At 46.6% G+C, this 26,767-nt stretch overlaps 1 protein-coding gene across 2 annotated transcripts in view; it reads left to right on the forward strand.

The window, feature by feature from the left end:
- The window catches only part of KIAA1671 (KIAA1671 ortholog), a 40,931-nt gene extending 14,477 nt beyond the window's left edge, over positions 1-26,454 (forward strand). The window contains exons 6-13 of one of the 2 annotated variants that reach the window (XM_010720358.3): positions 323-445; positions 19,850-19,968; positions 22,714-22,969; positions 23,706-23,880; positions 24,747-24,874; positions 24,992-25,125; positions 25,259-25,342; positions 25,981-26,454. In XM_010720358.3, coding sequence (XP_010718660.1) covers positions 323-445; positions 19,850-19,968; positions 22,714-22,969; positions 23,706-23,880; positions 24,747-24,874; positions 24,992-25,125; positions 25,259-25,337 — 1,014 coding nt within the window. In that variant the 3' untranslated portion in view covers positions 25,338-25,342; positions 25,981-26,454. The remainder of the gene's footprint in view (positions 1-322; positions 446-19,849; positions 19,969-22,713; positions 22,970-23,705; positions 23,881-24,746; positions 24,875-24,991; positions 25,126-25,258; positions 25,343-25,980) is intronic. The other variant, XM_010720357.3, reaches the window with a different exon arrangement.
- Positions 26,455-26,767: the final 313 nt, after the last annotated feature.

A 26,767-nucleotide genomic window follows, 5' to 3' on the forward strand; every position in this document is an offset into this window, starting at 1 on the left:
TATCTTCACAGAGAAATCTTTGAAAGGTGTGCACGTGTTGTTAGTGCTTTGAGCACAAGGGGGTTACATTGCTGACTCTGCAACTTTGTTTTTGTACTTACCGGGTGACTGAATTCCCCTCATTTATCCCTGAAACTTCGGTGCTGGCATTGATGTCAGTGAAATGCAGGTGGTTCCCTGATGCAGGTGACAGCTTAATGCATGATTGCACAGCCAGTTGGGTGTTGACGGGTACAATCTTTTCCATTTTGTAGTTTGAAAAGGCATTTTGTGTATGCCTATAGATGTATTCTTAGTGATGCCTATGCCTTTATTTTAACAGGCTCCTAGGAAAGAGTGGACCAAGCAGAGTTCAGAAAAAACAGATGGAAGAGAACTTTCATTTGTTTCTACTCAGAGAAGTCGCAGCTTTTTTTATAAAGACAGAAGGGCGGAGAGCATAACGGTATGTTATTGTGGAGGAGGTTCTCGGGTTAAGGAAGAGATAAGGGACGTGCAGCCTGGCTTGTTTCATTCATAGCTGTTCTCCCTGTTTTTCAAATAGTTGTGAAGGAGAGTGTGTGCCTTCTTAGCAGGAGGAGCAGATGTTTTTCCTATGGAGTTTAACTAGTAGGGAATGCTTTCACCATCCTGGTCTATGCCTGGTCTCCTAACATAACACATTAACTGTACAGCTTGTTTATGTTTCTTTCTAAACAAAGGTTTTTCATCCTGAACTCTTAAGGCGTGGGGCTGGGTCATTATGCTGCTTGTTTTTCTCAGCTTAGATAATGAAAATTCATTATTGTGATCTCTTTGGAAAACCGTGTGGACAAATAGAACTGGATCATAATCTGAAAAATTAGGAGTTTAATTTTCTTTCTGTAGGCAATAGGCAGTCAACTAATTACATGAGTAATCACAGCTTACTTTTCTCTGTCTGATTTTTCTGTTAGCAGGGTAAATTCCCTCTTCAGTTGTTGGGTGACATTCTCCTAGCTTGCAGGATGGCCTCCTATGTCAGCCCACACATACACTTGATTTTAGGAAACAGTTAACATCCTATCTCCTGAAACACAGAGTAAAGATCCGAATCTTTCCAAAGTTGCAAAATAAATGAAATATCAGTGTGTTCTGTGGAAAATCAAGCATTTAAATAGCATATCAACAACACAGACCTCTGATTTTGTGGGAGGTGGTGATGCTCCCAATGAAATCCTTCCTTATTGGAAGGACTGGCTGATTCATTACAAGTGCTGTGCTTTTTCTGTTTGTTTTCTTTAACCTTGTGCATAAGCTCACAGTAGAACAATCCTGCAGTGACTTCAGAGCACTCTTTTATGATTCTATATGCACATACTTGTAGTTTTAGAAATCTGACTGTCCTGCATCTTCTCAAAATCATTCTATTTTTGTAGAGAAGATGACAGAAGGATGTCACTATTCTTCCCTGTCCCAAGGTCACATCTCATCCCTTCTCCTGGAGGGCTAGCACTCTCGTGTGGCGATGGGATGCATTGCTCTCTTCAGAGCCTCTTTTTGTAATTGCTCACACTGTTGTTGCTGCAGCTGAGGAGAGGAGGTGCTGGCAGGCTTACGTTGTGTGCTACTGAAGAAAAAGAAAATTCAACACAGTGACTTTTGAAAGTCTGTATTGGCTTTGTAAACAAGTTTCTCAACAAAAGCTTTGGAAACAAACTCATACTGTTATGATTCCAGCCTTAAAACTTCATGGGAGGTACAGAGGGCTGTTATCCCCTTGTCTTTCCCATTCTTGGCGTGGGATTCAGATTGACTGACCACGAGTGGGAAGTCTGGATTGTTTATAGACTTCATGGTTATCATCCAGTCCCTCAGAGTTACTGAATGTCACCTGTTTGTAGTGCAAGTATGCAAAGATAGCTGTTGACAGCCTTGTGTAGAATGTGTGGGGGAAGACTGCTGTCAGAAATAGCTTTAAGGTAATAGGACTTGCCATGCCTCTGTGTGGCCCAGAGCCCCACGTGGATGTCACAGGAGGCTGTAGAGCAGAGCTATTGCTGGCACTGAGCTCAGTAATGCCTTGTGCTCATCTGAAGGAAGACAACTTTTGCTGTTTGGACATTGTAATGCTTCCCTCTGGTGGAGGAATGGAATCCTAGAGTCACTGTGCTGGAAAATCAAGGTTCAGACTCAAGTGGAAGCATTGAGCTTACCTCCTGAGTGTTGTCACTAGGTCATGTCCCTTAGTGCCACATCCATGCGCTCCTGTGCAAATCTTTTGGCTTTTCCTGTTTCTAGAGGATTAGAACATAATCAGCAAGATTGGAAAAGACCTTTAAGATCACCAAGTCCAACCTATGCCCACTCACAGAGTCACAGAATCATTAAGGTTGGAGAATACCTCCAAGGATCCAGTCCAACCATCAACCCACCCCCAGGCTCACTAGCCTGTCCCTCAGGGCCACATCTCCATGTTCCTTGGGCACCTCCAGGAGCGGTGACCCCACCATCTCCGTGGGCAGCCTGTGCCAATGTCTGACTGCTCTTTGGGAGAATAAAATTTCCCCAATGGAAAATTTATTAGTGGAGGCTTCGGGTCACAACAGTCATCCTTTTTATCAACCCAAAGCCTTGTGCTACCTGCTTTTCTGCAGCAGAAAAAGCAACACTTTCTCGCTGATTTATTCATTAGGAATGGACTTGAGATCTTAGTTTCTGCTATAAAATCAGTGCAGGAAGAAATATAAAAATCCTAGCATTTAAAGCTCTACATCATATTTCATCTCTCTCCATTTTCCCCACTGTGAAATCAGTGGTTCGGTCAACATGCTTTCTTAATTAACCTTGATTAGAATCTTTGCTGCTACTGTTTTTTTTTTCTTACCTTGTGACTGAATGTGTTATAAATATTTAAGTGCTAAGGTACAATTACAAAAGGTATTCCAGCACAGAATTATAGAATGGTTTGAGCTGGATGGCCAAGAAGGCCATCTGGTCCCACTCCCCTGCAGTGCCTGAGGCACCCACAGCTTGATCCTGGAGCTGCAGGGTGCTGTGGTGAGCCACGTGAATCATGGAAGACGTTTTCAAGTGGTGTCTTTCACCACTTGTTCCATCTCAGCTGACACAGGTCTCTAATTCTGACGTTGGGTTACAAACCTCAATGCGGAATGTGCCACGTGGGTCATCCCTGGGCAGGAGGAGGTGCTCTGCTGGGCAACCTGTGCCATTGTCTGAGCTGTAAGAAGGAAGGGGCCGAAGTCTTGAGCAGGGTGTGTGTGATAGGACAAGGGGAGATGGTTTCAAACTACAAGAGGGAGATGTAGGTTGGATATAAGGAAGAAGTTGTTTGCACTAGGGCAGTGAGGCACTGCACAGGGTGCCCAGAGAGGCGGTGGTGCCCCATCCCTGCACACAGCCACGCTCAGGGCACGGGGCTGTGAGCACTGCTGGAGCTGTGGGTGTCCCTGTGCACTGCAGCCAGTGGGAACACTGCTTTCAGACGGCTTTCAGGGGTCCTTTCTACCTCTAATACTTCTATGATGATAAAGTGACAACCTGGGTTGCAGCTATGACTTGCAACCAAGATGCATATGGTTAAAAACAAAGCGCTTGATACTGGAACTGGGGTGAGCATGGCTCCTCCCAAAGCCTCTGGTTCTTTATTTGATTTGTTGTTTTTTTCATCTTGGTTTTTACTTTGGTGAGACAGTCTGGTATCCATAGTGCAGTGATACATAAACACAGTTATTTGAGGCTGATGCGTGGGTGGGAATGCTTTACCAAAACCATGAGCTGACTTTTAAAACTGAACTGCTAGGGAAGGTAAATATTTTATAAACACGCACGGATGAAGGGTAGTGGGACCCATCCCAGCTCCCCGGTGCTCCCCAGTCTGCCCACAGCAGCTCCCTTGTGCCCAGCAAAAAGCAAGCTCTCTTGTCTTCTGATGGTGTAAAGCCTCTGATATTCAGCTTCCCTCCTCTCCAGATGGAAGCTACAAACCAGCCGTGTGCGTGTTGTTCTGTTAGCCTAAAAACCGCGTCAGTCTGGCATTAAAAGCTAAAGGCACGGCTCAGACAAGCAGAAGCAGCTTGCAGTGCTGTGTCCGCAGTGGGGTTCCCCACCAGGCCCCACCACCCCAGCTTCCTATTCCAGCAGCCCTAGGGATGACGGGTGCTGGGTGACAGCCTCGCTTCTCCAGGCTTTTTCCTTTTTTGGTCATATTCCTTCTTGGGAGCACTCCAGTCCTACATGCATATATAAAAAAAAACCGGACACTTGTTGTGTCTATTTCTTCTTGTCCACAGGAGGCATTTTTATATTAAAAGCAGCTTTTCTTGCGTACTGTGTGTACTTTTTTTCTTGTACACGAGAGAAGAAATAAGGTCAGCTCGCAATCTAGACCACGGATTAACGAGGCGGGCGAAGTGGGAGCGGTGAGATGCTCAATCACAAGTGGGGAGGTCACATGGGAGCTCAGCGCTGCCCAGAAGCAGCCCCAGCATCGGTTAAAGGCGCCGAGCTCAGCTGGCGATGCGGGTGCAGATAGCGTCGCTCCTTAGGCGCGCTGCCTTTAAGGGTGTGGGTGTGCTCCTGGCTGCTGCTGGAGGAGGGGAACGTGGGCAGCCCGGCCCGAAGGACGATGGTGCGGCGTTAGCTGTGCGCTGTAGAAGGATGGAGTATTACTACTGCCCGCGTTTGTTGAAGTTCTTGCAGTATTTGTGGGTGAGTGCCTCCTTTGCTGCCGGCGCGCTGAAGGGTTTGGGTGCTTTGAGCTGTTCTCTGCAATCACTGGGTAGTTTGTAGGCAGCAGCGGTGTTGCTTTGCAGTTCCTTCGTGCTCTCTCTGAACTTGGGATGTATCTGATGCAACAGGTTCTTTTGTCTTTAATGCCAGCTTATAGCGAGGAGACTGCGGACTGCTTAGAGGTGCCTCTGAAAAACCTTTGGCTGAAATTTCTTCCTTGTTTATACCTAAGTTGTAGTTCTACATACTGCACGCTTGCAACGTCCTTCCCTGTTTGCTCAGGAGCAACCCCTGGGCTCTGCTTCCCAAAACTTCCCTTCTCCTGCTGCAGCCAGGGCTGCTGCCTGCTGTGTGAGCAGAACAGCCAGCACTAACAGCATTGGAATTGTGTGTTTTCACCATTTCTAACGTGAGTGTTTTGGTAGCTTTCTCCTTCTCAGCGTGCACTTCCTCTTCAAACAGCTCTGAGGCCCCTCTTTAATGACAAGCTCCTCTAAGTGTGCTGCTTTCCCTGCCAGCTGCACAGAGGCTTCTATTTATCACATAGAGCCACATTTGAAGGGATCAGATTAATTTCTGTAAGCTTTTATGAATGGACACTAGGTCCGATGTCATGCTTTAATTTCTTTAATTTTTTACAAGCCATGCTGTGTATGTGCTTTGGTTGGCAGCGAGATGAGATCCTCTGCTGTAAAGTCTTTGGGAAACCGTAGTATTGTAAAACATGGAACTCTTTGGACATTTCAGAGCATGTTTGCTGTGTATATGGTCTTTTAGAGACCTGGAAATATTCCGTAAGTGTTAGTGTATCACCTCTCACACTGTTGCAAGAGACAATTGGAGAATAAGTGTGATATTCATAGAATTATATAAACTTCTTAATATTTATATAAATAAGTTTTAAGGGAAGAGCACAGCAGTCACTTTATTTTTGTGTGTGTGTTGGCGTTACGTCTGAAGGCTGCTAAGGAGATAATTATCAGTTCTCTCTGAATCAGGAGTAACCAGAGATGTCAGGGTTAGTTGTCAAGCTCTGCATTATTTAATCCAGCTTGGGCAGCTAAGATATTCATTAGGTAGATCTGGTGAAGAATACAACTCTTAATTAAAAAACATTATCATGAAAATGTACTTTTAAAGCCACTGCTGGGAGTTACTGGTAGGTTACATCTCTTCGGCCATGCACATTGCTTTCTTGCAGTGTTGTGGTGTTGGACATCATTGGATTCTCTCAGTGCCAACCACTGACTAACTACGTGTTGCTGCCTCTCCTAGCCTTCAAATAGGCACTTGTTGTTGTGACGTGTAGGAAAGTTTCTAAGTAACATCTCGGTGGTTGGTTTTTTTTTTTTTTGAGCCCCAAAATGTCTGTGGTCAGCCTGAGCACTTGGGAAGTGGTCAGTGGTCACCAAGACGTCAGCGTGTGCTCAGACTTTCTGAGAAGCTGTCTGTGCTGGGGGCAGAATGCCTTGTTGGGTAGCAGTGTTTGGCCCATTAATTCAGTGAGAGCTGTGATAACGAGGAGAAAAGCAAGCCTATCAAACCTGGACCATTTACACACATTTGCTGAGGCTTGCTGCAGCAGTCTGAGATACTGCAGCTCTTCCCTTTAGGTTTGTGTCCCCTTTACATGATGCATAACATCGAAACAGGGTGCTGAGAAGTCAAGATCCCGGGGAGGAGCAAACGTTGAGTTTCTTGATGGCAGCAGATGGACTAACAGAAGCTTCTGAGAACTATTCCTTCAACTGTACCTGCTAGGTGAAAGTAAATAAAGGGGGAGAAAAGCTAAGAGTGTTGATAGAGCCTCGCAGATGGCTACATAAGGCTTCATGAATCTTTGGAATGGCAGTTCAGGAATGCAGAGGCTCCTGGCTGATGATGTAAGAGTCTGGTTTGGTCAGATGAAGCGGTGCCTCTTGGAGCAGGGGAGGAGCAGGACTTCCTCAGCAGCTGAAGTGCAGAGGCTGAGTCACAGATCTCAGTATTCACCACATTGTCATTTCCTTCTCTGTTCTGTCATATACCTCCTTCCTAGCACCGATCTGTTCATCATCTTTAATTGGCTGTTTATTGTAATCATGTATTCATATGCCAGTCATTCGCTGACCCGAGCTATATTGATCATAGTTGAGTGTTTTCCAGGGTACATGGTGTATTCATCCTCCTTTTTACAGCTGGTGAGGAGCTTTGCTGCAGCTGTTACGAGATATCTTTGGATCTGACTTGCCTTGGAAGCCATTGCAGTGCTGCTCAGTGGTCTGATGGCCAGTGCTGCCAGTGAAGTGCTCTCAGGTGGTTCTGTTCCTGTCCGTAACCACCTCAGTTATCAGCAATTCTTGCTCTTTCCCAGGGTTTTTTGCAGAATGTTGCAACATCGTGATGCAATCTCTTTTTAACGTAGCTGTAGGAGCACATTGATAAACAATTAATCAGGTGCATTAGAACCAGGTAATCTAAGCCAGCTTTGCAAACAGAGGGCAAGCTGCTTGCAGTGGGGGCAGAGCTGGGAAGAGTGAAAAACTCTGGATCGGCTCCAGAAGAGATGGGTTCCTGTTCTGAGCAGCAGCTCTGCTGGGTGCTCAGTGGGAGCCTGGCTCAGGCCCTGCACAGGGCCCTGGGGCCCCAGCGCTGCTGCTGGGGTGTCTGAGGCAATAAGCAGCCAAAATCTGGGGGCTCGATGAAAGCTGTGTGATGGGACAGAGCTGGCAAAGCTGGGAGCAGCTGCTGGAGAGCACCATGCTGCTGTGGAAAGTGAGGGGTTGGCCTCTTCAGAATAGCCCATGTAGGAAGAGATAGTTACATCCCAGCATCTCATACGATGTGTATTTTGTTAATTTCAACTAGGGGTGGTAGGAAAGACGTCCGGGGCAGGGGAGTGGTGGAAGATGCTGAAAACTTGATAAAATACAGAGATGCTGCAAGGATGGCCATGGCTCCACTGTAAAACAAGAAGTTCATTTTTATTCCCAGAAGCCTGTGGGACACCATTGTTCCTTTTACCTCGTTTTCTTGTTTAATGGGAAGGGGCGATATCAAGTAACCTTATGGTACATTCACAGAATCACAGAAACTCATAGAATGGTTTGAGTCGGAAAGGACCCCCAGAGGCCATCTGTTCCCACTGGCTGCAGTGCACAGGGACACCCACAGCTCCAGCAGTGCTCACAGCCCCGTGCCCTGAGCGTGGCTGTGTGCAGGGATGGGGCACCACCACCTCTCTGGGCACCCTGTGCAGTGCCTCACTGCCCTTAGTGTAAAAACTTCTTCCTTATATCCTTCTCAAGTCTCCCCTCTTTGAGTTTGAAACTATTTCCCCTTGTCCCATCACAGCAGACCCCCACTCAAGAATCTGTCCCCTTCTTTCCTACTTTGGGTACTGATTCAGACACTTCAGTTAGTGAAGATGACGTGTGATTAACCTGCAGGATGATGAACTTCAAAAATATCCTAGCTGCGTGGTCAAAATGTGGGTTAGAAGAACGCCGTGTCTCTTCCTGCTCAGCATACCTTGTTCCTCTATTTCTAACTCAGGACAATTTTTCAGCTCTAGTTCTAGAGATTGCTAAAACCCAGCTGGGATTATTGCTAGTCATTGAATAGTAATTACAAAATTGCAAGCGATTTGGGTTATTGAAGCTAGAAATCAAGATCCAAAGATTGTTTTGACAAGGTCTCAGCTGCTTTGCCCTTGCAGAGCAGCTTGCTGCTTCCCCGGTGTGCTGGAGCTCGCTGCCACTGTGTGTCACTGCAGCTGCATCTCATCTCACACTGGGAAAACGCACAGCATCCTCGTCCGTCTGCTATGATAGCAAAGGGATTAAGTTCAATTTACCATGAAATGCTTTGAGGGAGTAACGCGCTCTTGGTTCACGTCTGGGAGGGCCGAGCCGTGCTGGGCTGGGAGCAGTGGGACGGGCTGCTGATGGGGGGCTGTGCCACAGCTGGACGTACAGGGGTAATTAACCTGACTGCCAACGTGTCGCTGTAAAGTTGGTTTGACTCAATTCCTGCTTTCCCATGTAGTTGTCCACGCCGCTACCGCTGGGCAATGGCCAAGTTCCCACTATTGTTTCTGTTCTTTCAGCAGTTGCAACTTGTTAATACAGCAGTGCGTGTTTACTGTACTGAAAGGAAATGGCATTTAGGAGAGAGCAGCTTGAGCACGGTGAAAGTAGCTCTTTGTGGGGGACTTTCCTCGAGTTGCACAAGGATTGCGTGCTGCAGCGAGGATTCTCTTAAAAATTAACTTCAAGTTAATCTTAAACACGAATGCAGATCAGAAAAATGTAGTATTTGGTTTGGTGATTCATGGCTGGGGCTGGCGAGCACACGCTGTGTGACAGAGGCAGTGTGGGTTATTTGCTCCTGCGTACCTGGCAAGTTCTGGTCGCCGAGTTGGAGGTTGCAGGTGTCAGATGTGAGTGGATGTCCAGTGGCGTTTGATTTGCAATGCAGCAGTGCTGAGCAGGAGTGCAGCAGATGTGGCTGAGAAGCAGAAGGAATTGCAGAGCCCTGGGCCTAGTGGGAAAACAGTGCCTTTCATCTCCACTGTGTGTGTAAGGGCCTTCCTAAGGGCCTTCCAACTGAAAGGGAACCCAGTCCAGTTGGACAGAGCCCTGCAACCCAAAGCACAAGAGTGCTTTCCCTTTGAGTGTTTTCTGAATTCCCAAAGTCAGATTTATACCTCCAGTAGCTCTAGTAGGTTCTCATCTTCCATGAGAAGGAAAAAATTATGCCAAATTTCTCTAGCAAGACAGCAATGAAAGCTTCTGCCAGGCAAAGAAGGAAGATGCTTTGGGTGTCTCTTGGTTTTGTAAGGCCAATTCTCATTTGCATGTAAAAGTGGCCAACTGGTAGGATCTAACTGGTGCGCAATGTTCAGTCCGTGCTGGAGGTATAGTAATACTTACTAACAATCACAGAACGACTGAGGTTGGAGGGAGGCTCAAAGATCACCTAGCCCCAACCCCTGCTGAGGGCTGGCTGCTCCCCACCAGCTCAGGCTGCCCAGTGCACATCCATGGCCTTGGGCACCTTCAGAGATGGGGCAACAAAAACCTTTCGTAACAGTAGGGTTTTTTTTATTGGTATAAATGGGGGGAGGGAAAACCAACCCAACAACCATTATTTATCCATGTTTTGCTTGGCTTGATCCTCTTGACATAGGTAAATGTAAAGAAAATGTTTTCAGTACTTTCCAGAAGAGCTGTGCTGTAGGAGTTTCCTGTTTCTGCTTTGTTTTTCAGCCTTTCCTCCTCGGCTGAGATAGAAGGGAAGTGCTGAATGATTGTGGACATGAGCCTCCAAACATCATCATGTATTTTTAGCACATTCCCTAAGCTTTAGCATTGGTAGCTTTGTTTCACGCTGAAACAATTCAAGGTCCAACAGCAGTGCATGGTCAGGATGTTTAGCTGGGCCTTGCTTCGTGGGGGACAAAAGGATTGATGTCCTCAGAAACATTTGGCACTGCTACTATCTCAGTTGTTCCTGAGAATCATATTTAAACCTAACAGCAGTACAGAGAATATTATTATTGGCCTAATGCATCTGTCCCTCTTTATATCATCTGACTGCAATTCATTAAATTGTTCCATGTATAGAATGCTGTTTAAGTACCTGCTTCAGTATGGCTTCTCTTAAAGGAGAGCAGAAAGTACAGAGCTTTGTCTTGCTGAGCTGATAGCGCTCTGGTTTCTTTTGTTATGAAGTCGTTGAGTGTTGCCTGTGCTCTACAGAAAACAGTCAGCTTTCCCTGAGCAGCTCCGACTTGAAACAATGGGCCAAAGTCATGAAGTGCATGAGGAAGGGCGGTGGTGGCAGGAGGGGAATGCAGATTGGAGCTCAGCGCAGCACACAGCGCATGCAGGGAGCTCAGGGCTGGACCACATTGTTTTTAAGGACTAAAGAGTGGAAGGTATTGGAAGTGATCGGTCTTTGCTGCTGCTCTCTCCCCTCATCCCGCACAGCGGTGAACTCTGGGGGCTTTTAGATAACCAAACGTTGGAAAGAACGGGCTGAGAGGCCGATTTCTGTCTCCTTGTAGTTGGGTATGTGTATGAGGGAAGTGGCTTTAACATCAGGTTCTGATGGCATTGTCATTAACAATCATTCTGAATAAGCATAAATTAAAACTGCACGTGAACTTAAATTACACTGTTTCAGATTGAAACGAATGTAAGAGAGGAAACCAAATATTGGGTCAAGCTTTGAGCACCTGATGGACCTGTGGGTGTCCCTGTGCGTTGCAGGCAATGGGACCAGGTGGCCTTTGGGGGTCCCTTCCAACTCAAAGCATTCTATGATTATATTCGGTGTAAATATTAACAAAGTACCTGTTGTTTCAGCTTACACAAGAGTTTTCACTGCTAATAGACACTGTCCAAAGTTCTCATGCTAAAATACTCCTTTCAATCAATATTTATTTTTTTCTTCTTGACCAGAGACTGCTGGTGGCTGTTGCAGCAAGTACAACAGTATAGACATCTATGTGAGTTGTGTTGGTTGGCAAAATAGAGGATTTGGGGGCAAAAATAAGGAAATTATTCAAACGCTATTTTGTAGTGTCTGATGAACCCAAAGAGTATCATAGAATCATAAAGGTTGGAAAAGACCTCTAAAATCAGCCAGTCCGACCATCCACCTACTCCCAGTATTGCTTACTAACCATGTCCCAGAGTTCTACATCCACCATTTCTTTAAACACCTCCAGAGAAGGTTACCTTGGCAGACCCCATCTTTAGCATGGGAACTCATAAAACACAGCGTAGGGGTCAGCCTATGAAGCTTTTGTGGGGAAAAATAAAAAAGTGGAATAAGTGTTCCAGTCCTTGCTGGGTCTATTGTAGCGTGTTTTTAGGATGATTCTTCCACGGCATTGATATGGAGGTGCATATCAGTGAGGCAATGCTTCTCCAAAATTCCCTTCTTCCGTACCTTGCTTATTTTTCTGGGTGGTCCAGGGGGAGCTGAGCTCAGCCCTGTCTGTTGGCCTTGGCCAGCTTGGGTGCAGAGCTCAGGAGCCTGCGCTGTGGATGGGATGCAGGATCTCCATTGCTTAACAGACAGAATAATGTGTTAAATGTCTTTTTCCTGTTACTTTAAAAAATAAGAAGAGCCCTGCTCTAAGGTCACCTGATCGAGGAGATCTCCTTCCATTTCTGTGCAAAACCAGCTCGGTAGCTCTTCAGAGGAAGGGCTATGTAAGGAAGAACGGGTTTTTCTCTTGGCTGGATTCCTTTCCAGCACGGAGGGTTTCTATTTGACTGCTAATTTGAGAATGTTCAAAACAAATGTAAGGTGTTCTGGGGTAAGAAACGGGGTATGGTGTGCTCCGTGAGGAGTTCCAGGCTGAGAGTTCAGCTCTTTAAAGGGAAGAAACTCCGTTTCCTCCAAGCTCATAGGCATGGTTCCAGGCAACACTCCTAATACAGTGAAACCCTAAACTGGCACCATTTCATGCCATATTGCTTAGAAATTATTCATTCTGTTAAATCTGCTACCCCAGAAATGGCTATGGGAGAGGGAAGAATGATGCAATGCATCGAAACAAAAAGAAGCCCTGAGCACAGCGAGCAGCTCTGGCCTGTGGGCTGAGAAAGGCACACAAAGTATTGCCCCCAGCACCTCTGGGCTAGGCAAATCTCCATGGCTGTTGTGCTGCAGGTCGTAGTGTCACCGTGCCCGTGTGACACGTAGGACGTGGCTGATCCCAGGTTAATCGTTGACGGGCGCTGATTTGGATCTCAGTGTTGCTTGGTGAGTGGCGTAAGGAAGGGGCTGCGCATTCCCATCCCTACCTGCGCCTTACGGGAGTTGGCCTGGCCCCCAGCCCCTCCGTGCCCGCCTGGCTGCAGGCAGAGATGCTGTTCCGCGTCGCCATGGCAACGCTGCCTGCACAGGGCCCAGCCCAGCTCCTTCCCGTTGCTGCGGCTGTGTCACCCCGCGCATTGTTCCAGGCAGGCCGCCCTGCTCGGGAGCAGCTCGCAGGAACCGGGCGGGCGGCCAAGAGCTGGCAGCAGCCAGCGGTGCTCCGGAGCGCTCAGCCTGGGGAGTGCAGAGCTCCGCGCCGGTCAGCACGCTGCCCCGCAGCTCTCCTGCACGCACGGCCTCGGGTCTGTCGGTGGGGCGTGGCTGCGACCATGGCACCGTGGGCAGCGGGAGGTGGGAGCTGCTGACACCGTGCCCAGGGCCCCTGGATGGGGAGCAGCCCGGCGGCCGCATGGATCACAGGGAAGGGACGCTCCGTGGTGTGCTGAACTGCTGCCCTGCCTGGAGGATGCTGCCCTTCTGATACTGGCTGCAGCGTGCAAAGTTGGCTTCTGAAAGGAGATGCTTATCCAGCTCCGGAATGAGAAAGTAAGACTGGATTTCCAGGACTGAGATCTTCATTTCTCTCCCTAACATGGCTGAATGAAGCGTTATTTTGAGCAAACGTGATTGTAAGTAGGAAAACCTTTTATTTTTTTCCTACTTGACAAATGTCCATCTCCAGCCTCGCGTCTCCATTTAAATACAGAAGCACGCCGGCAGTGCTAGCCTAGTGCTATTTACGTGCACAGGAAATATTGTACAAGCGGAATCCTTCTTGCAGAATCCGATCGGGGCTGCCACGGAGAATTACGTTCCTGAATATCCATCCGGGGAAAAAAAAATAATAACATAAAGATGGATTACCTGGGAGACAAGCTGACCGTGGCCCAAACTCACATGACCCAGTGGATGGGCACGGTGCGTCGATCCCTGCAGGAAGCGCTCAACCTGGTGACGGCGGCGGTGGCCCACGAGCGGGCTGCCGGCCCCCGAGCCCCCCTGAAGCGGACCTCCTCCTTCAGGCACTTCGCCTCCCGCAGCCGGGAGTCCTTCCGGCGCTTCTCGGTGCGCAGCCAGCAGCGCTTCTCCTCGCTGAGGAAGAGGCAGAGCAGCGCGGAGCAGCCCGACCTTGTAAGCCGTGTGCTGTGCTGTGGGAGGCTGTGGGGGTGGATGACCCGCGTGCAATCTCAGTTTGTGTGGTGTTTTTTGGTCTGCTTTTGGGTTAGGAACGATCCGGAGCTGTGACAGGTAAAGATATCTGCTCCCTGCTGGCTGGAGCACGGATGGAAATCTTTGCCAGGGGTTTGGCAGTGAGGGAAGTGTGTCGGCGTGACTCTGCGTGCCCCTCTGCGTTTGCAGTGCTTGAAGTTGCACTTGAAAAGAGCTGAGCGCCGTCACCCTGCAGTCAGTGGTGAGCAGCGGTTATCCCCAGCTGCTTTTACTGAGCACCGTTGCTACTTTGCCATGGGATACAAGCTGAGAGACCCAGGTGAATGGGGAGGGCTCCAGTTTTGTTTACTCACTGTAAGCTGCACAGACATAAGAAGCCCCAGTGTGAGGGCAGTGAGGCCCTGGCAGTGCTGCCCAGAGCTGTGGTGCCCCATCCCTGGAGGTGCCCGAGGCCATGGATGGGCCCTGGGCAGCCTGAGCTGGGGGCAGCCAGCACACGGCAGGGCTGGGGGATCCCTGAGCTCCACTCCAACCTCAGCCATTCTGTGACATGGGCTCAGCGAGGGCTGTTCATCGGTGATCCAAGGCAAAGCCACATTCCTGGGGCAGGTGTGGCATCAGGCAATGGGGCCCGTTTCCAGCATTGCTTTTATCAGCTCTGCTGCTTTTTTGGCCCAGCTTTCTGCTAATCTCCTTTTTGGCTGCACTGGAATATTGTCAGGTGAGCACAAAAGAACGAGGAGAAAAATATTTGGTAACCATTGTTACACTGTTAGCATGGTGACATTTGTATTGAAGTTGATACATTGGATTTGTTAGAACCACCCCAAGGCAGAACTTGTTTAAACAAGTGAAATGGATGGGACTGCAGAATGGGAATGTGGAACCTGCAGAGGGCAACTGTGCTTCTTGCTCTGCAGAGCAGGGAGCCCTGGGGCGTGGGGTCACCTTTCCAGCAAACTTGCTGAAGGCAGCAGCGGAGCTGCCATTCTTCTGGTGCATGCATTTAGCAGCTCCTGTGCTCCAACTTAAGGTCACTCAGCCCTTGTGTAAGTGGGGGAGTTGGTGCTGTTGTGCTCTCTAATGTGCCACTGCAGTGGGATTGGAACTGGGTGATGTTTGAGATCCCTTCCAACTCAAACCATTCTGTGATTCTAAGTTCTTAAATGAGTGCAAGCTGGCAAGTAGGCTCCTTATTTAGTAATATGTCATGTCTTTGGTGGTTGCTCCTGCAAGCTTTGCATCTGGGAAAGGGCTTGTGGATAAATCACCACCATGCTTCTGTGCTGTACAGGAGGCTCTTGGGCACTGCAGAGATCTGTCAGCATTGGAAAGGACTTGGTGTAGTTCGTTATTTCCTTGCTGGAGGTCATAAAAGTTGAACACTTCAGAAGCCTGGGGATTACATCTTTGATGTGCCATCATATAAAACCTGTGGTTAATACCCTCGGTTCCTCAGCTGTGCCTTTATGCTGCTGTAAAAGTATGGCAGTTTGTTTCTTTCGGATTCTAAAGCGCATTCATCTGCCCCAAACACTGGTTTTTACCCCAGGTCCTGAGTATCCTTCAGCAAAAGAACCAAATGCATGCTGGCATTCTTATTCTGAGCTCTGCTGTTTTGCTACAGACCTATTTGGCCGCAGTATTCCCTGGAAACCCAACAAATTGTTCTCAAAAATACTTTGTGTCCTGTCCATTTATTGTTCAGTTTGCAGACAGCTATTGTGGCAGCCAGAAGGAAGTTGTAGCAAGTGGGCTTTCAGAAAGGAGTGTTTGTGTAGCTTTGGGCTAGGGGGAGGAGGAGAGCTGTTCTGTTTAATTAACGAAGATACGAGGGCCAGCACGGAGGCAGCTCATGCTTTTTCATTCTTAATAACTTCTCTTTGGTTTAATGGGCCATGAATGTGGCTGGCAGTGCAAATGGGGGCCATGCAACCACAGTGATGGGTGCTGAGCTGAGTGCCTCTGTTGTTCCCAACTTGTTTTGACAGTAATAATCACTTCAGCTCAGCTCTCTGGTGTTCCTCAGGCTTGTTGCAAGGAGATGATGCAAGCAGCTTCTAGGTTGTATGGAATTTTTGTTTAAACGAGCGGTGCGCCGTTTCCAGATATTCATTTGTTGGCAGGAAATCCCACTGCTCTGTGTGCATCTTAAATCCTAGACTTCAAACTGGGGAGCCCTCTTTCCCAGGATTGTTTGTTTGAGGTTTAAAATTGCGTCTTGCTTGGAAAAGCCTTAACTGTGCAGCAGAGCTGTGAGATACAGCATTCCAAGTGGGAGGTGTTGATTTCAAGCATGCAGCTTGTCAAAAAAAAGCAAATAGATTCACTTCCTACCATAACAGCATCAAATCAGTGTGCTCCAGCCCGTCCCTTGCAGTGCTGGAGCTTTGTGCAGAGACCACATGTGGGTGCGTGGTGAGTTCACAGTGAGTCCCAGCAGCTCTATTTTCAGGGTACAGAGCATGACAAACTCCAAATCACCTTTGGAATCCTCAGTGGAAGGAGTGGATGGATTGCAGTTGTGCAAAAGCTGTGGCTAGTCGTTGCACATGGTCACAGGGGTCCTTGCAAAGCTCTGTATGGGGCCATGGAAAGCTGGGACTGCCCTGTGCAGGGATGCAAAGACTCTGAGATGGATTCATCCCATTCCTTCTGCCGATACTCCAGCGTTTCTTTGAGGACTGTACATTGCTCAGCAGTGTTTGGGGCTGAGCAGGGCAGCCCTGTGTATCCATGCGTGCGGGTGGAGCTGGAGCTCCTTCAGCTTCTCAGAGAGAAAGCTGCAGTTCCTGGAACTGCTATCTATGGCCACAGGGCCGGGTGGGCCGGGCGGCAGCGGGTGCTGCTCCGTGGGACCCATTGCCCCACAGCACCGAGCCTGGTCCCAGCCATGACCTTCTCCCTATGGGCAGCGCTCATCCGCCGGATAGTAAGTAGCCATGGCATCCCTCTGCCTGCACTGCTGCTCCGGTGCTTTGGAAGTGAAAATAGCCAGGTTGCAGAATTGTAGGATGGCTTAAGTTGCAGGGGAGCTTAGAGATCACCCAGTCCCAGCCTCCTGCTTTGGCCTTGGTGCCAGCCACCAGCTCACGCTGCACAGGGCCCCATCCCACCTCCCCCCCCAATCCTATCCCATCCAGTTGCATAGTTTCTAAGGCCAACCAGTGCTTTTATTTTGTTTTCTTTTAATGCATTTTCATTTGATCAGTGTGTGTGTATATGTATGTATAAATATACACCCAAAAAACCTTTCAGGAGGCTGGCAAAACTTTTCTGTGAGTTTTGTGCTAGTAGAGTGAATGGTCAAAACTCCATTCCTTTGTGCAGTTACCTATTCAGATTCATTCTTCCAGTAGATTTTAGCTTCTCCTTTTTGCACGTCAAGCTGCAGGGTGTCATTTTGGCTGTCTGATGTCTCAGTCTCTTTAGCAAACAAAGATTATTTTTGAAGCTGTCTGTGCAGATTCTACCTCGTGAGATCTCTGTCAACTGGTGCTCCTCGTGTGCCAAGTCTTTATTTCACAGCAGCGCAAAAGAGTTTTTCACATAAATATATGCATTCATTCTCAGTTATGGTAAATTTTTGCACTGGCAGGAGCAATATTGTGTGCACATCATTTTCAGGAACTGGAAATTGCAGGAATAATCAATCCTGGATTGTTGCCAAAGCGGCTTAATTCCAAGAGAGTCCTGAAAGAGCTTTAATCATAATGTCTGCTTTTAGATGAAGTAGAGCAAATTGTGAGTCAGTGTCCAACTCTGCTGTCCTATTCCATCCGAAAATTACGTCGTGTTTATCGTGCCTACTGTTGTTGGAATGATTAAATTGATCCAATCGTGGGGTATTACTGCATTTGAGTACTGGATGGAGAGTGGTGTTTGATTGGGGACACCTTCTGTGTGTGCCTTCTGTGACAGTAAGTGTGGAAATTCTTCACTTGGGTTTATGTTGTGCGTGAAGAAGAGACCAGAGCCCTTTTTGTTATTGTCTTTGCCTTCTGAAATGCCTCTTTTTATGGATGATGCTCTGTTTCTTGAGGACCTTTTAGTATCTGGCTCTGGTTGTGCATGCCTCGACCTTTTGAGCTTGTTCTGTTCCGAGGGATAAAGCAAAGAAAGAATGGGCCACCTGCAGAACTTCATCACGTTAATAATTATCTCACATGAAAAACAAACCAACCCTGTCCAGCACAGCTCTGTTCTGCTGGGCTGTTTGTTCTGCTGTGTTTGTGTGAGCACGGGGCACTGCGAGCTGCGTGATGGACTGGGCTGGTGGCAGACCCAAAGAACATCACTTGTACATCCAGAACTGCTCCCTTATGTTCCCTATGCTGTCGTGCTTTAAAGCTTTTGGTGCTGTTTCCATTCATGCTCTTTGTCAGGAGCACTAAGCTGTTCCAAGGGAAATGGTAATGCCAGCAGAAGCAAATGTATCTGTATGATCTAATTTGGAATCACTCCTGTCTAAAAGCATTTCACCATGAACCAATACACACGCAGAGCTCTCAGGGAACCTTCAGTTGAGCAGCAGGGTTGTGTCTGAATGCCTTTCCTGCTGCTGCTGGGATGGTGCTATTATCTGGGTTGTGCATGTTTTCTCCTTACAACCACCATTTTAGTGATAACGCAGTGTTTTTTATAAACAGTGGGCAGTGTGTGCCCTGAGGGCTCATGTCTGTTAGGGGAGTGTTGGTTCTGCCCCAGCACAGGGCCTGCAGGGAGAGTTTGTAGGAACCCAGCCACGAGCCCATGCCAAGGGAGAGGAAACACTGTGTGGTTTCTAAGGGCAACAAGGCAGTTTCTTCTGCCATGCATCTGACTGCCAGGGGAAGCACCTTCCTGCAGGCTCGAGTGGGGATGGATGGAAAAGTGGAGGAGTTCAGCTTACATCTGTCCATCCATGGGCATGTGGAGAAATGGAGGTTAAGAATTACACCCAGCGAGCTATGAGACATGGGGACATCTGAGAGATGGAAAGCAAGGAACCTGTTTTGTGTAACTCCCCAAATGGGCACCTTGAGTTTTGCAGGCTGAGAATTGTACTTGTCTGGCAATGGTGCTTTTTAATATCGGAACAAATAGCTGAGCCTTTTATTGCCTTATTTCACTTGGCGTTAAAATAGACCACTTTGTCAGCAGCAAATAGCAGCAATAGGACTAGAAAATGGCAATTGCTGATGGTACATTTGGGGGAATAAGGAAAAAAGAGATGCAGGCATTTGCTCCCAAAGATGCAAGCATTGTAGAACTTCTGGAGTAGCTCCTGCCTGTGTTGCTTAGCTATCCTGAATCATCAGTCTCAGAGCAGCATTCTTCAGATTCACAAAAGTAATGGCACAAGAAACCACACAGTTGGTATGGCACCGAGAGCTGTGTTTGTGTCCGTGCAGGGCAACGGGTGCACTGTGTTTGGGTAACTCTACCTTCAGTGCTCACCTCCATGCAGATGCCAAGCAAAAGGTACAGCAGTGCTGTGTTCTGGTACAAAGGAACATCGGTCTGCTGCAAATTGAAGGTGCCAGCAGCAGCAGCTGGCCCACTTCAGTCCCCAAAAGGGAATGGTCCTCAGATGCACTGATTCCCTTTTTATTTTATGGATTTCTTGCCTTCATCAAATAATTCCTTGAGGTATGAAAGGTCAAAGTAGAGCACGGTGCAGGAAAAACAACCCTCCAACACTGCAATCTGCCCTACTTCGTGTGCTGTATTTAAACTTTCCAGTAACACCCATCCATTTGTCAAGGGCTTTCTAGTGTTTGGCCTTCTGCTTATTTATTTATTGATGATTTTTATTTTGAAGGTCTTCCAAAGGAAGCGTTCAAAAAGGAAAGCGTTTTTTAAAGCTAGCAAGCTTTAAACATCCCAGAGCTGACGTTTCCCCTGTGTGCTTGGGGGGCTCTGTGCAGAACTCCTGCTGTCGCACGGGTGAGATAAGAGTTGCTAGAACAAACTAGCTGTTTGCTACCTTTAGAATGGGCTGTTTGGCCAGGAAATCGGAGCTCATGTTGTAGAGAGCTGTGGTTTGGAACTCACAGCCTTTTTCCACGTTTAAGTTGAATCGATGGATTCAAAACCACAGCGGGAAATAAAACCGAAGCCATTCAGCCCAGGAATAAAGGAATGATGGTGGCTCTCATTTGCTCTGTTGCAGGACCAGCTGAAGCAATGCTTCACAAGACAGCCCCCTGAAGCCAAGGACACAGACACGTTGGTGCAGGAGCCCGACAGCCAGTATGGCACCTGGAGCGAGCAGCGGCGCAGCGGGGACAGGTGAGCACCACCCCCTCTGTCCTGTACACACATTCTGCCTCAGCTGCTTCATGAGAAGCACCCATCCTTCTGGTTTTTGCTGCAAACACTCAAGCGTGCGTGTTCTCATGCACATGGATTTCTAAAGTTGCATGCTTCTGTTGCAGTGGGTGTAAGGTTCCTTTAGTCTGTAGGTGAAGAAGTATTTCTCGAGTGTCCACCAGCAGCAGTGAGGCTTGGAATTTAAGTTCCACCCCCCAGGGAGAAAGCAGTATCACCACTTTTATAGGCAATGACAAAAACAGCTTCGACTGGAATAGATCTAACAAGTCTGCTGGTGCATGAAACACAAGCAGAATGGTATTTTCTAGTGCTAAAATGATGGAAGATAAGGGAAAAGTATATTTTCTCGATTAAATGCATGAAGTGGCTTTAACTAAGTTAGGTAGTGTAGTTTTGCATAGCATTTATTTCTGTAATTGCAATTAGCAACGTATATTTGCATGTTTAGAAAGTGATTATCTACTTGTGTGATATGTGGGTCTAATGGGTAGAGCTGGGGATGGGCAGAGGTTCTGCTCTAATTGTCTGCTTTTTTCCCATCAGGTAGGTAAGGACGTGGTCTGACCATGGTTAGGCAGGCTATGCTAGCAGTTTGGGGATTTGGTGGGGGCAACCAGCCTATGGCAGGGATTGGGGGAGCTCAGAGGTTCCTTCCAACTCAGCCATGCTGTGATTCCATGATTCTGTGATCTTTAAGGCCCCTTCCAACCCAGCCATTCTGTGATTCTATGATCTGCCCTGCTCGAGCCAATGTCTTCTCTGCTCAAGGTAGTGTGGAAATAGCGTTTTTCCTGCTCTTTTTTAATGCTGTATCATTGAACTCTTACAGCAGATATTAATATCAATTCTACTTTGTGTATTTTACACTTGAGAACTCTGAGTTATAAATATATATATATATATAATATATATATATAAAAAAATATTATCGCTTATGAAGTCAAGGGGAGCTTTCAGCTGACAGAGTGACGTGCCAACATCCAGCTTTTCTGTAAAATGAACTGTGATTTTAGTACCTTGTAGGTGTTTTTGGAAATCAATTTCTTAACCAAGGTGCTTCTCTCAGCTTCTGAAGAGACAGCTATTTCACACTTGAAGGACTAGAAAAGCAGCAGATAAAATGTCTGCTTTATTAAATATTGAACTCGCAATCCTCACATCCTGGAATTTTGTTTCCTCTGTAGCAAATGTTTAGTTTTTAATTACTTTACCGTGTAACGATGCCTACAGCTCTGCTTGAAGCTTCTACCTTCTGGCATTTTCCAGTACTAGAGCCATGAAGGGGATTATTTTATCCCCCTTAGGAGCATTTCATTGATGCATCTGCGTATGAACTCATTTTCTCTGAGAGAGGAAGGGAATTTCAAAATAAACCATGACTGCATGGCAACAGGATATACATGGTCCTGCTGTTCAATGAGCTGCTTGGAGGGGGAGGAAGGATCATTGTCACCCGGGGCTGAGTCACTGTGGAGCAGGCATTGGGGCTGCTCTGGGCTCGCTGCAAAAAGCTTCTTGGAACAGAGGGACGTGGTTGGACTTGGAGGCAGGGATTGGGTTCCTGATTAGCTTGTCTACGAGATAGTGCTATTTTCTCAAGCAGTCGAGTGAGCATTTCCAAATGGATGTCAGAGAAAATCCTCGGTTACAGATTGAAACAGACTTCATAAGGAAAAACAATTAACTTTTATGGGAAATGGCTTTTTAGATCGCATGCGAAACATTTTCATAGAGTGAGTATTTGCAAGTGTTGGTAATGTACTCAAAGCAATATATCTGGGTATATTCATAAAATGTGAAATCTTAATCAAGCAGTAGAAAAAGATACGTAATACCTCTCCATAATGAGAGCTGAAAGCATATTTTACATTACAATGTTTGACCATTGTTCTGAAGGAAATTTTTCCCCTAACTTGCTATTCAGCTGGAGGAGCTCACTGTGCAGAAGCGATGGTGCTGTTTGTCCTTGCTGTGCTGCAGTGTGTGATGGAACTGTGCAAGGAGAGCCCACTGGGGAGCTGATGAAACCACCAAGCAGTGCAGGCTCAGTGAGAGGAGCTGTGTTTCTCCTTCTCTCTTCTCCCATAGATTTTCAGGGTGAGCTCTGCACTGAGTTGCACCAGCTGAAGTGCTGGGCTGCCGAAGGGGAGAGGCTTTGTGGAGGTGTGAGATCAGGGAGGATCCTTTAACACAGCTCTCATGCCTTTCCATGAGAGGTGTTATGTCTCCGGATTGCCATCTGCTTTTCTCCACGTTATTCTGTATTTCAGTGGATATTTAGATCCACTAATGCTGCAGATAGCAAATACCATTTGAGGTAAAGAATGCAAGACCAAGCCTTCCCCTGGAGCTCATTAGTACCATTCCTTAATTATCTCAGGGCCCGCTGCTGGAGGAGGGAAGCGGCATTCACCACCCACGAACTGGAACGCTCTGTGCAGCATTCCCTGTGCCAGGCTGGAAATTATCTCACGTCCCAGTGGTTGGAGGTGGTGGCTATTCAGCAATGGGCTCCTGAGTGCTTCCCTTCCAGGATTTCCATGGCCTTGGTCTGTCTCACACACTGAGGTCTATTGTTCAAAAAGTGTGTTTAGATTCCTGTGTGTTAGGTTACCTCGTGACTGTTAATGTGTGATCCAGAGGTATCCTTGCATGTATTTGTTCACCCTGAAGTCTCATAGATTTCATTTTCTTCATCCGCAGCTTTGTGCCTGAATCTCCTTCATCAGAAAATGATGTCATTTCCACGAGAAAGCAGCCACCAAACAGCCAGCCATCATCCCTGTCCTCTCAAACAGAGCCCACCTCCCTGGCTGACCGCTGTGACTTCTCTAAAGACCAAAGGAGCACAAGTCTGGACCGTTCAAGCACTGACATAGACTCTACTGATGGGACTGAGTTACCTCCTCCAGGAGATGCCTATCCTGATGGAAAGACCACTGACTTCTCCTTCATTGATGTAAGTTATCATGAAGAAAAGACAAGTTCTCCTTCACCGTTAGCTGTACTGCTACCAGCACCAGCCACCACAGAGCATTCCCTTCTGCAGACTTTGCCCTCAATCTTCTTCTGCCTTTTCTTTATCATAATGAATTTTTCCAGCTAACTTCTCATTTGGAAAAGGTTAAGGGCGAAGGCTATAGCTAAAGATGTTTATTAATTTCTTTCTTATGCATCTAGGAGGTAATGCTTTTTCTCAATGCCATGCCTCTTCACTTGTGGTCTACTTGTTGCTGGTGAGCTGGTATGGAATTTCTATGGATGGCAATCTGTCATCACATTAAATTAAATTACAGTCCTCAGGTACACCAGGACTTAGTCTAGTTGTCCTTTTTAGATCCCAGTCTCTCTCTTGGCCATCAGCTGTTACTAGCTAGCAAGGCCTGCATTCATAAAACACTTCAGCAACCCAAATCCCGTTTATTAATTCATTTCATGAAACAAATTCATGCAGATCAGATGTCCACAGCCAAGAGAGATCAAAGGCCCAGCATTGCACCCAGTTAGCCACAATGCAGCATCTCCTCATCATTAATTCTCTTTAAGTTTTATGGTAACAAGAATAATAATCAGGCAAATACGTATCATCTAGTTAAGCTGTATGGTTTGGTGCAAATAGGGTGGGGAGCCGTTATGCAGGGGGTGACTTTTATTTTCAGTCTGGTTGAAATGAAGGGGTTTGTTTCTTCTTATAGCAAACCACTATTCTGGACTCCAGTGCACTGAAAAACCGCGTACAGCTCAGCAAGAAGAGACACCATCGGGCTCCTCTTTCCCACTCTCTGAGAAGAAGCAGAGGGCTGGAGTATGAAAACAGATTTTCGTTGACGGAAGAATCGGGCAGTACGTGGATGTTTAAAGATTCCACAGGTATCCCTCAGCTACCTGAAATAATGAGGTGTAATCAATTTGGTTGCAAGGGCAGGAGTTTCTGAATGTTGGAATGCACCTGGAGTTGCACTGAAGTTTAGCAACAGCTTCTTCCTGCCACCTCTGGGCCATCCTCTGAATTGAGCCTTCCTCTCCGTTCCTTGGAGCCTGGAGGGAGCTCTGCTGCTGTGAGCTACCAAAGACTGAAGTGAAGGAGAGCTTCCATCTCCGTTAGTTCTGGCAGCTGGCATAAGACAGGCTTGTTTGTGGGGAAAATAATGAGTTAAGGGGCTGTGGAGCCGTTTGAGTCAGAAGGGACCCCCAAAGGCCGTCTGTTCCCACTGGCTGCAGTGCACAGGGACACCCACAGCTCCAGCAGTGCTCACAGCCCCATCCCCTGAGCGTGGCTGTGTGCAGGGATGGGGCACCACCACCTCTCTGGGCACCCTGTACAATGCCTCACTGCCTTCAGTGTAAAAACTTCTTCCTTATATCCTTCTCAAATCTCCTCTCTTTGAGTTTGAAACCATTTCCCCTTGTCCCGTCACAACAGATCCTGCTAAAGAGTCCATCCCCTTCTTTCTTACAGCCCCTTTAGATACTGAAGGGCCACTCTCAGGTCTCCATAAAGTGACACTCATTAACTTAGGTGTACCTTTTGTTCCCTTCTGTCAGCCAGCAAGAAATCTTTCTATTGCTGAGTATTTAGGGTGTTTGTTGCTTTGATCTCCATTGGAGCACTGAACTCATTACAGTGGTGTATTACTATTATTCTTAATAATTTTTGAACAGAAGTAGAGTTCTAGAACAACTTAGAGGTGGAAAGCTTGCTGAACATATATATTTTCTTTTAAACAATTGATTAGAAGAGAAGAAACCTATGCAACAAGAGGATTCTGATGAGGAAGAAAAGACACAGCGTTCTGGGAGATTGTCTTCTGTGCAAGCTCAGAGGCTTCCCATATTTCCAGGAATGGACCACTCTGTTCTCAAGGTGAGTAAAGGCAGAATGTGTCAGATCATTTCTTTTATAAATGTGTGATGTGTTTTGCATTGCACAGTCTTACTGCTGCCTTACAAAGGACCCCTGTTCTTTATTTTCACTTTTTAGGCCCAGCTGCGGAAAAGACACGAATCTGAGAGTCCTGGTGAGCCAAGTTCTGCTCAGCCGTTCAAATCCCCTAAACCACAGCTTGGAACTCCTGGTAGCAGAATACTGCCCTCCAGTGTAGAGAAGGAGGAAAGGTGAGAGACTTCCACAAGAGTCGAAAAGATGCAAGGAGGGCTCCTGAGGCTCCAGAGAAAATTGTGTAATTCTTTTTTTGGTTTGTTTCGTTGATGAATTTTCGTTATTAAAGTGTATATTTTTATATCGTAGGTCAGAAGAAAAATCTCCTCAGTGGCTTAAGGAGCTGAAATCAAAGAAGAGACAGAGCCATTATGAGAATCAGGTTTGATAAAGGTACCTTCTGATGCTGAAAGTGGGGCTTTGCTAAATGAAAGCATGCAAAGACAAGAGAGACATGGAAAATATTTCCTTACCATGTCAGTATAGCAGCTTTGTTAGTGTAAATGTTAAAGCAGACTGCATTAACGGACACACATTTATAGTGAAGTGAATCTGTGCTGAGGAAGAGCAGTTTTTGTGATTCATTTACACTCATTCTCTGCAGTCAGTTTTGCTTTGACACCACTCAGCCCATTTGTGCTGCCATTCCCTGGTGCTTCTATTGACCAACAGCAACGCAGCCACTGGGCTAGCTGACCTTAGAGGTCTTTTCCAACCTCTGTGATTCCATGATTATGATTCTATGAAGTGAGACTTGTACACAATGGGCATGCTGATTTTCAGCAGCATTTTGGGCAGCTCTTGGATGTTTAGTGTGTTGAACAGGACAAGACCAAGATGTCACTGCACCAGTAAACAGACATTTGTGGATCTTTGCTACTGCAGATGCTAAAAAGTGTTTCACTGCTTTTATGGTTGGACCAGATGATCTTAGTGGTCTTTTCCAACCTATATTCTATGATATTTCTTGACCATGTCATTCATTTACTTCAATAGTTTCTGTGTTTTGTTTCTTTTTTTTTCCTTTTCAGATAGTGATTCTAGCTAGAAGAAGATAAAGAAGTTTAACAGAAGCCTTAACTCATCTGAACTTAAAATTCACATGTCATGTTGCTGCTGTTTGCTTCCTGCCTCAACTGCTATGTGCATGGTGCCTTCCTGTTTTGTGGAGAAAGCTGCTTAATATTCATAGTCAAATACAAAGCTGTACCTTTTTGGATGTGGGAGGACGGTCACTTTAGAGCTACCTGGAAGAAGAACCAGTGGTTCATAGCGCTAACTTTCAGAAAGTCACAAAAGATTGTAATGTTTGATGTAGGAGTGCTGTGCACTGGAGAAGTCCCCTCACTGTTGAACAAAGACTTCATTCCTACCTGTATGTTCAGCACCTGAAATGTACGACGTATGGTAGATGTGTCGGGTGTGAGGCTGGGCTTTGTGTTTGTTTATGAACATCAGAATTTTAATCAAATTTATCTTTTTTTTTTGGTTGAAAAAAAAATATAGTCAGCTCCTATTGAGAACGAAGTTTGTGGAATGTGAGAGTGGAAGAACAAATGATGTTTACTGCCATACTGAAAAAGGAAACTTGATGATTTTTTTGTACAATGTATTTTTGATTGGCTTATACTTCCGTGTGCTCTGCTGATCCGGCAGATGAATATCTTTTTTTTTTTTTTTTAGACGAACAAATTGTTAATTTTGGGTCACTCTTGAAGTGGTGCATTCAGTGTTTTGTCAGCATGTGGGATAATTGCTTCATTGGAATGTCTTTCCTAAAAAAAAAAAGGATCAAGCAATAACGTCAACCAGTTCTCT

The sequence above is a fragment of the Meleagris gallopavo genome, chromosome 17, assembly GCF_000146605.3.
Source record: "Meleagris gallopavo isolate NT-WF06-2002-E0010 breed Aviagen turkey brand Nicholas breeding stock chromosome 17, Turkey_5.1, whole genome shotgun sequence".
NCBI classification, from domain to species: domain Eukaryota; kingdom Metazoa; phylum Chordata; class Aves; order Galliformes; family Phasianidae; genus Meleagris; species Meleagris gallopavo.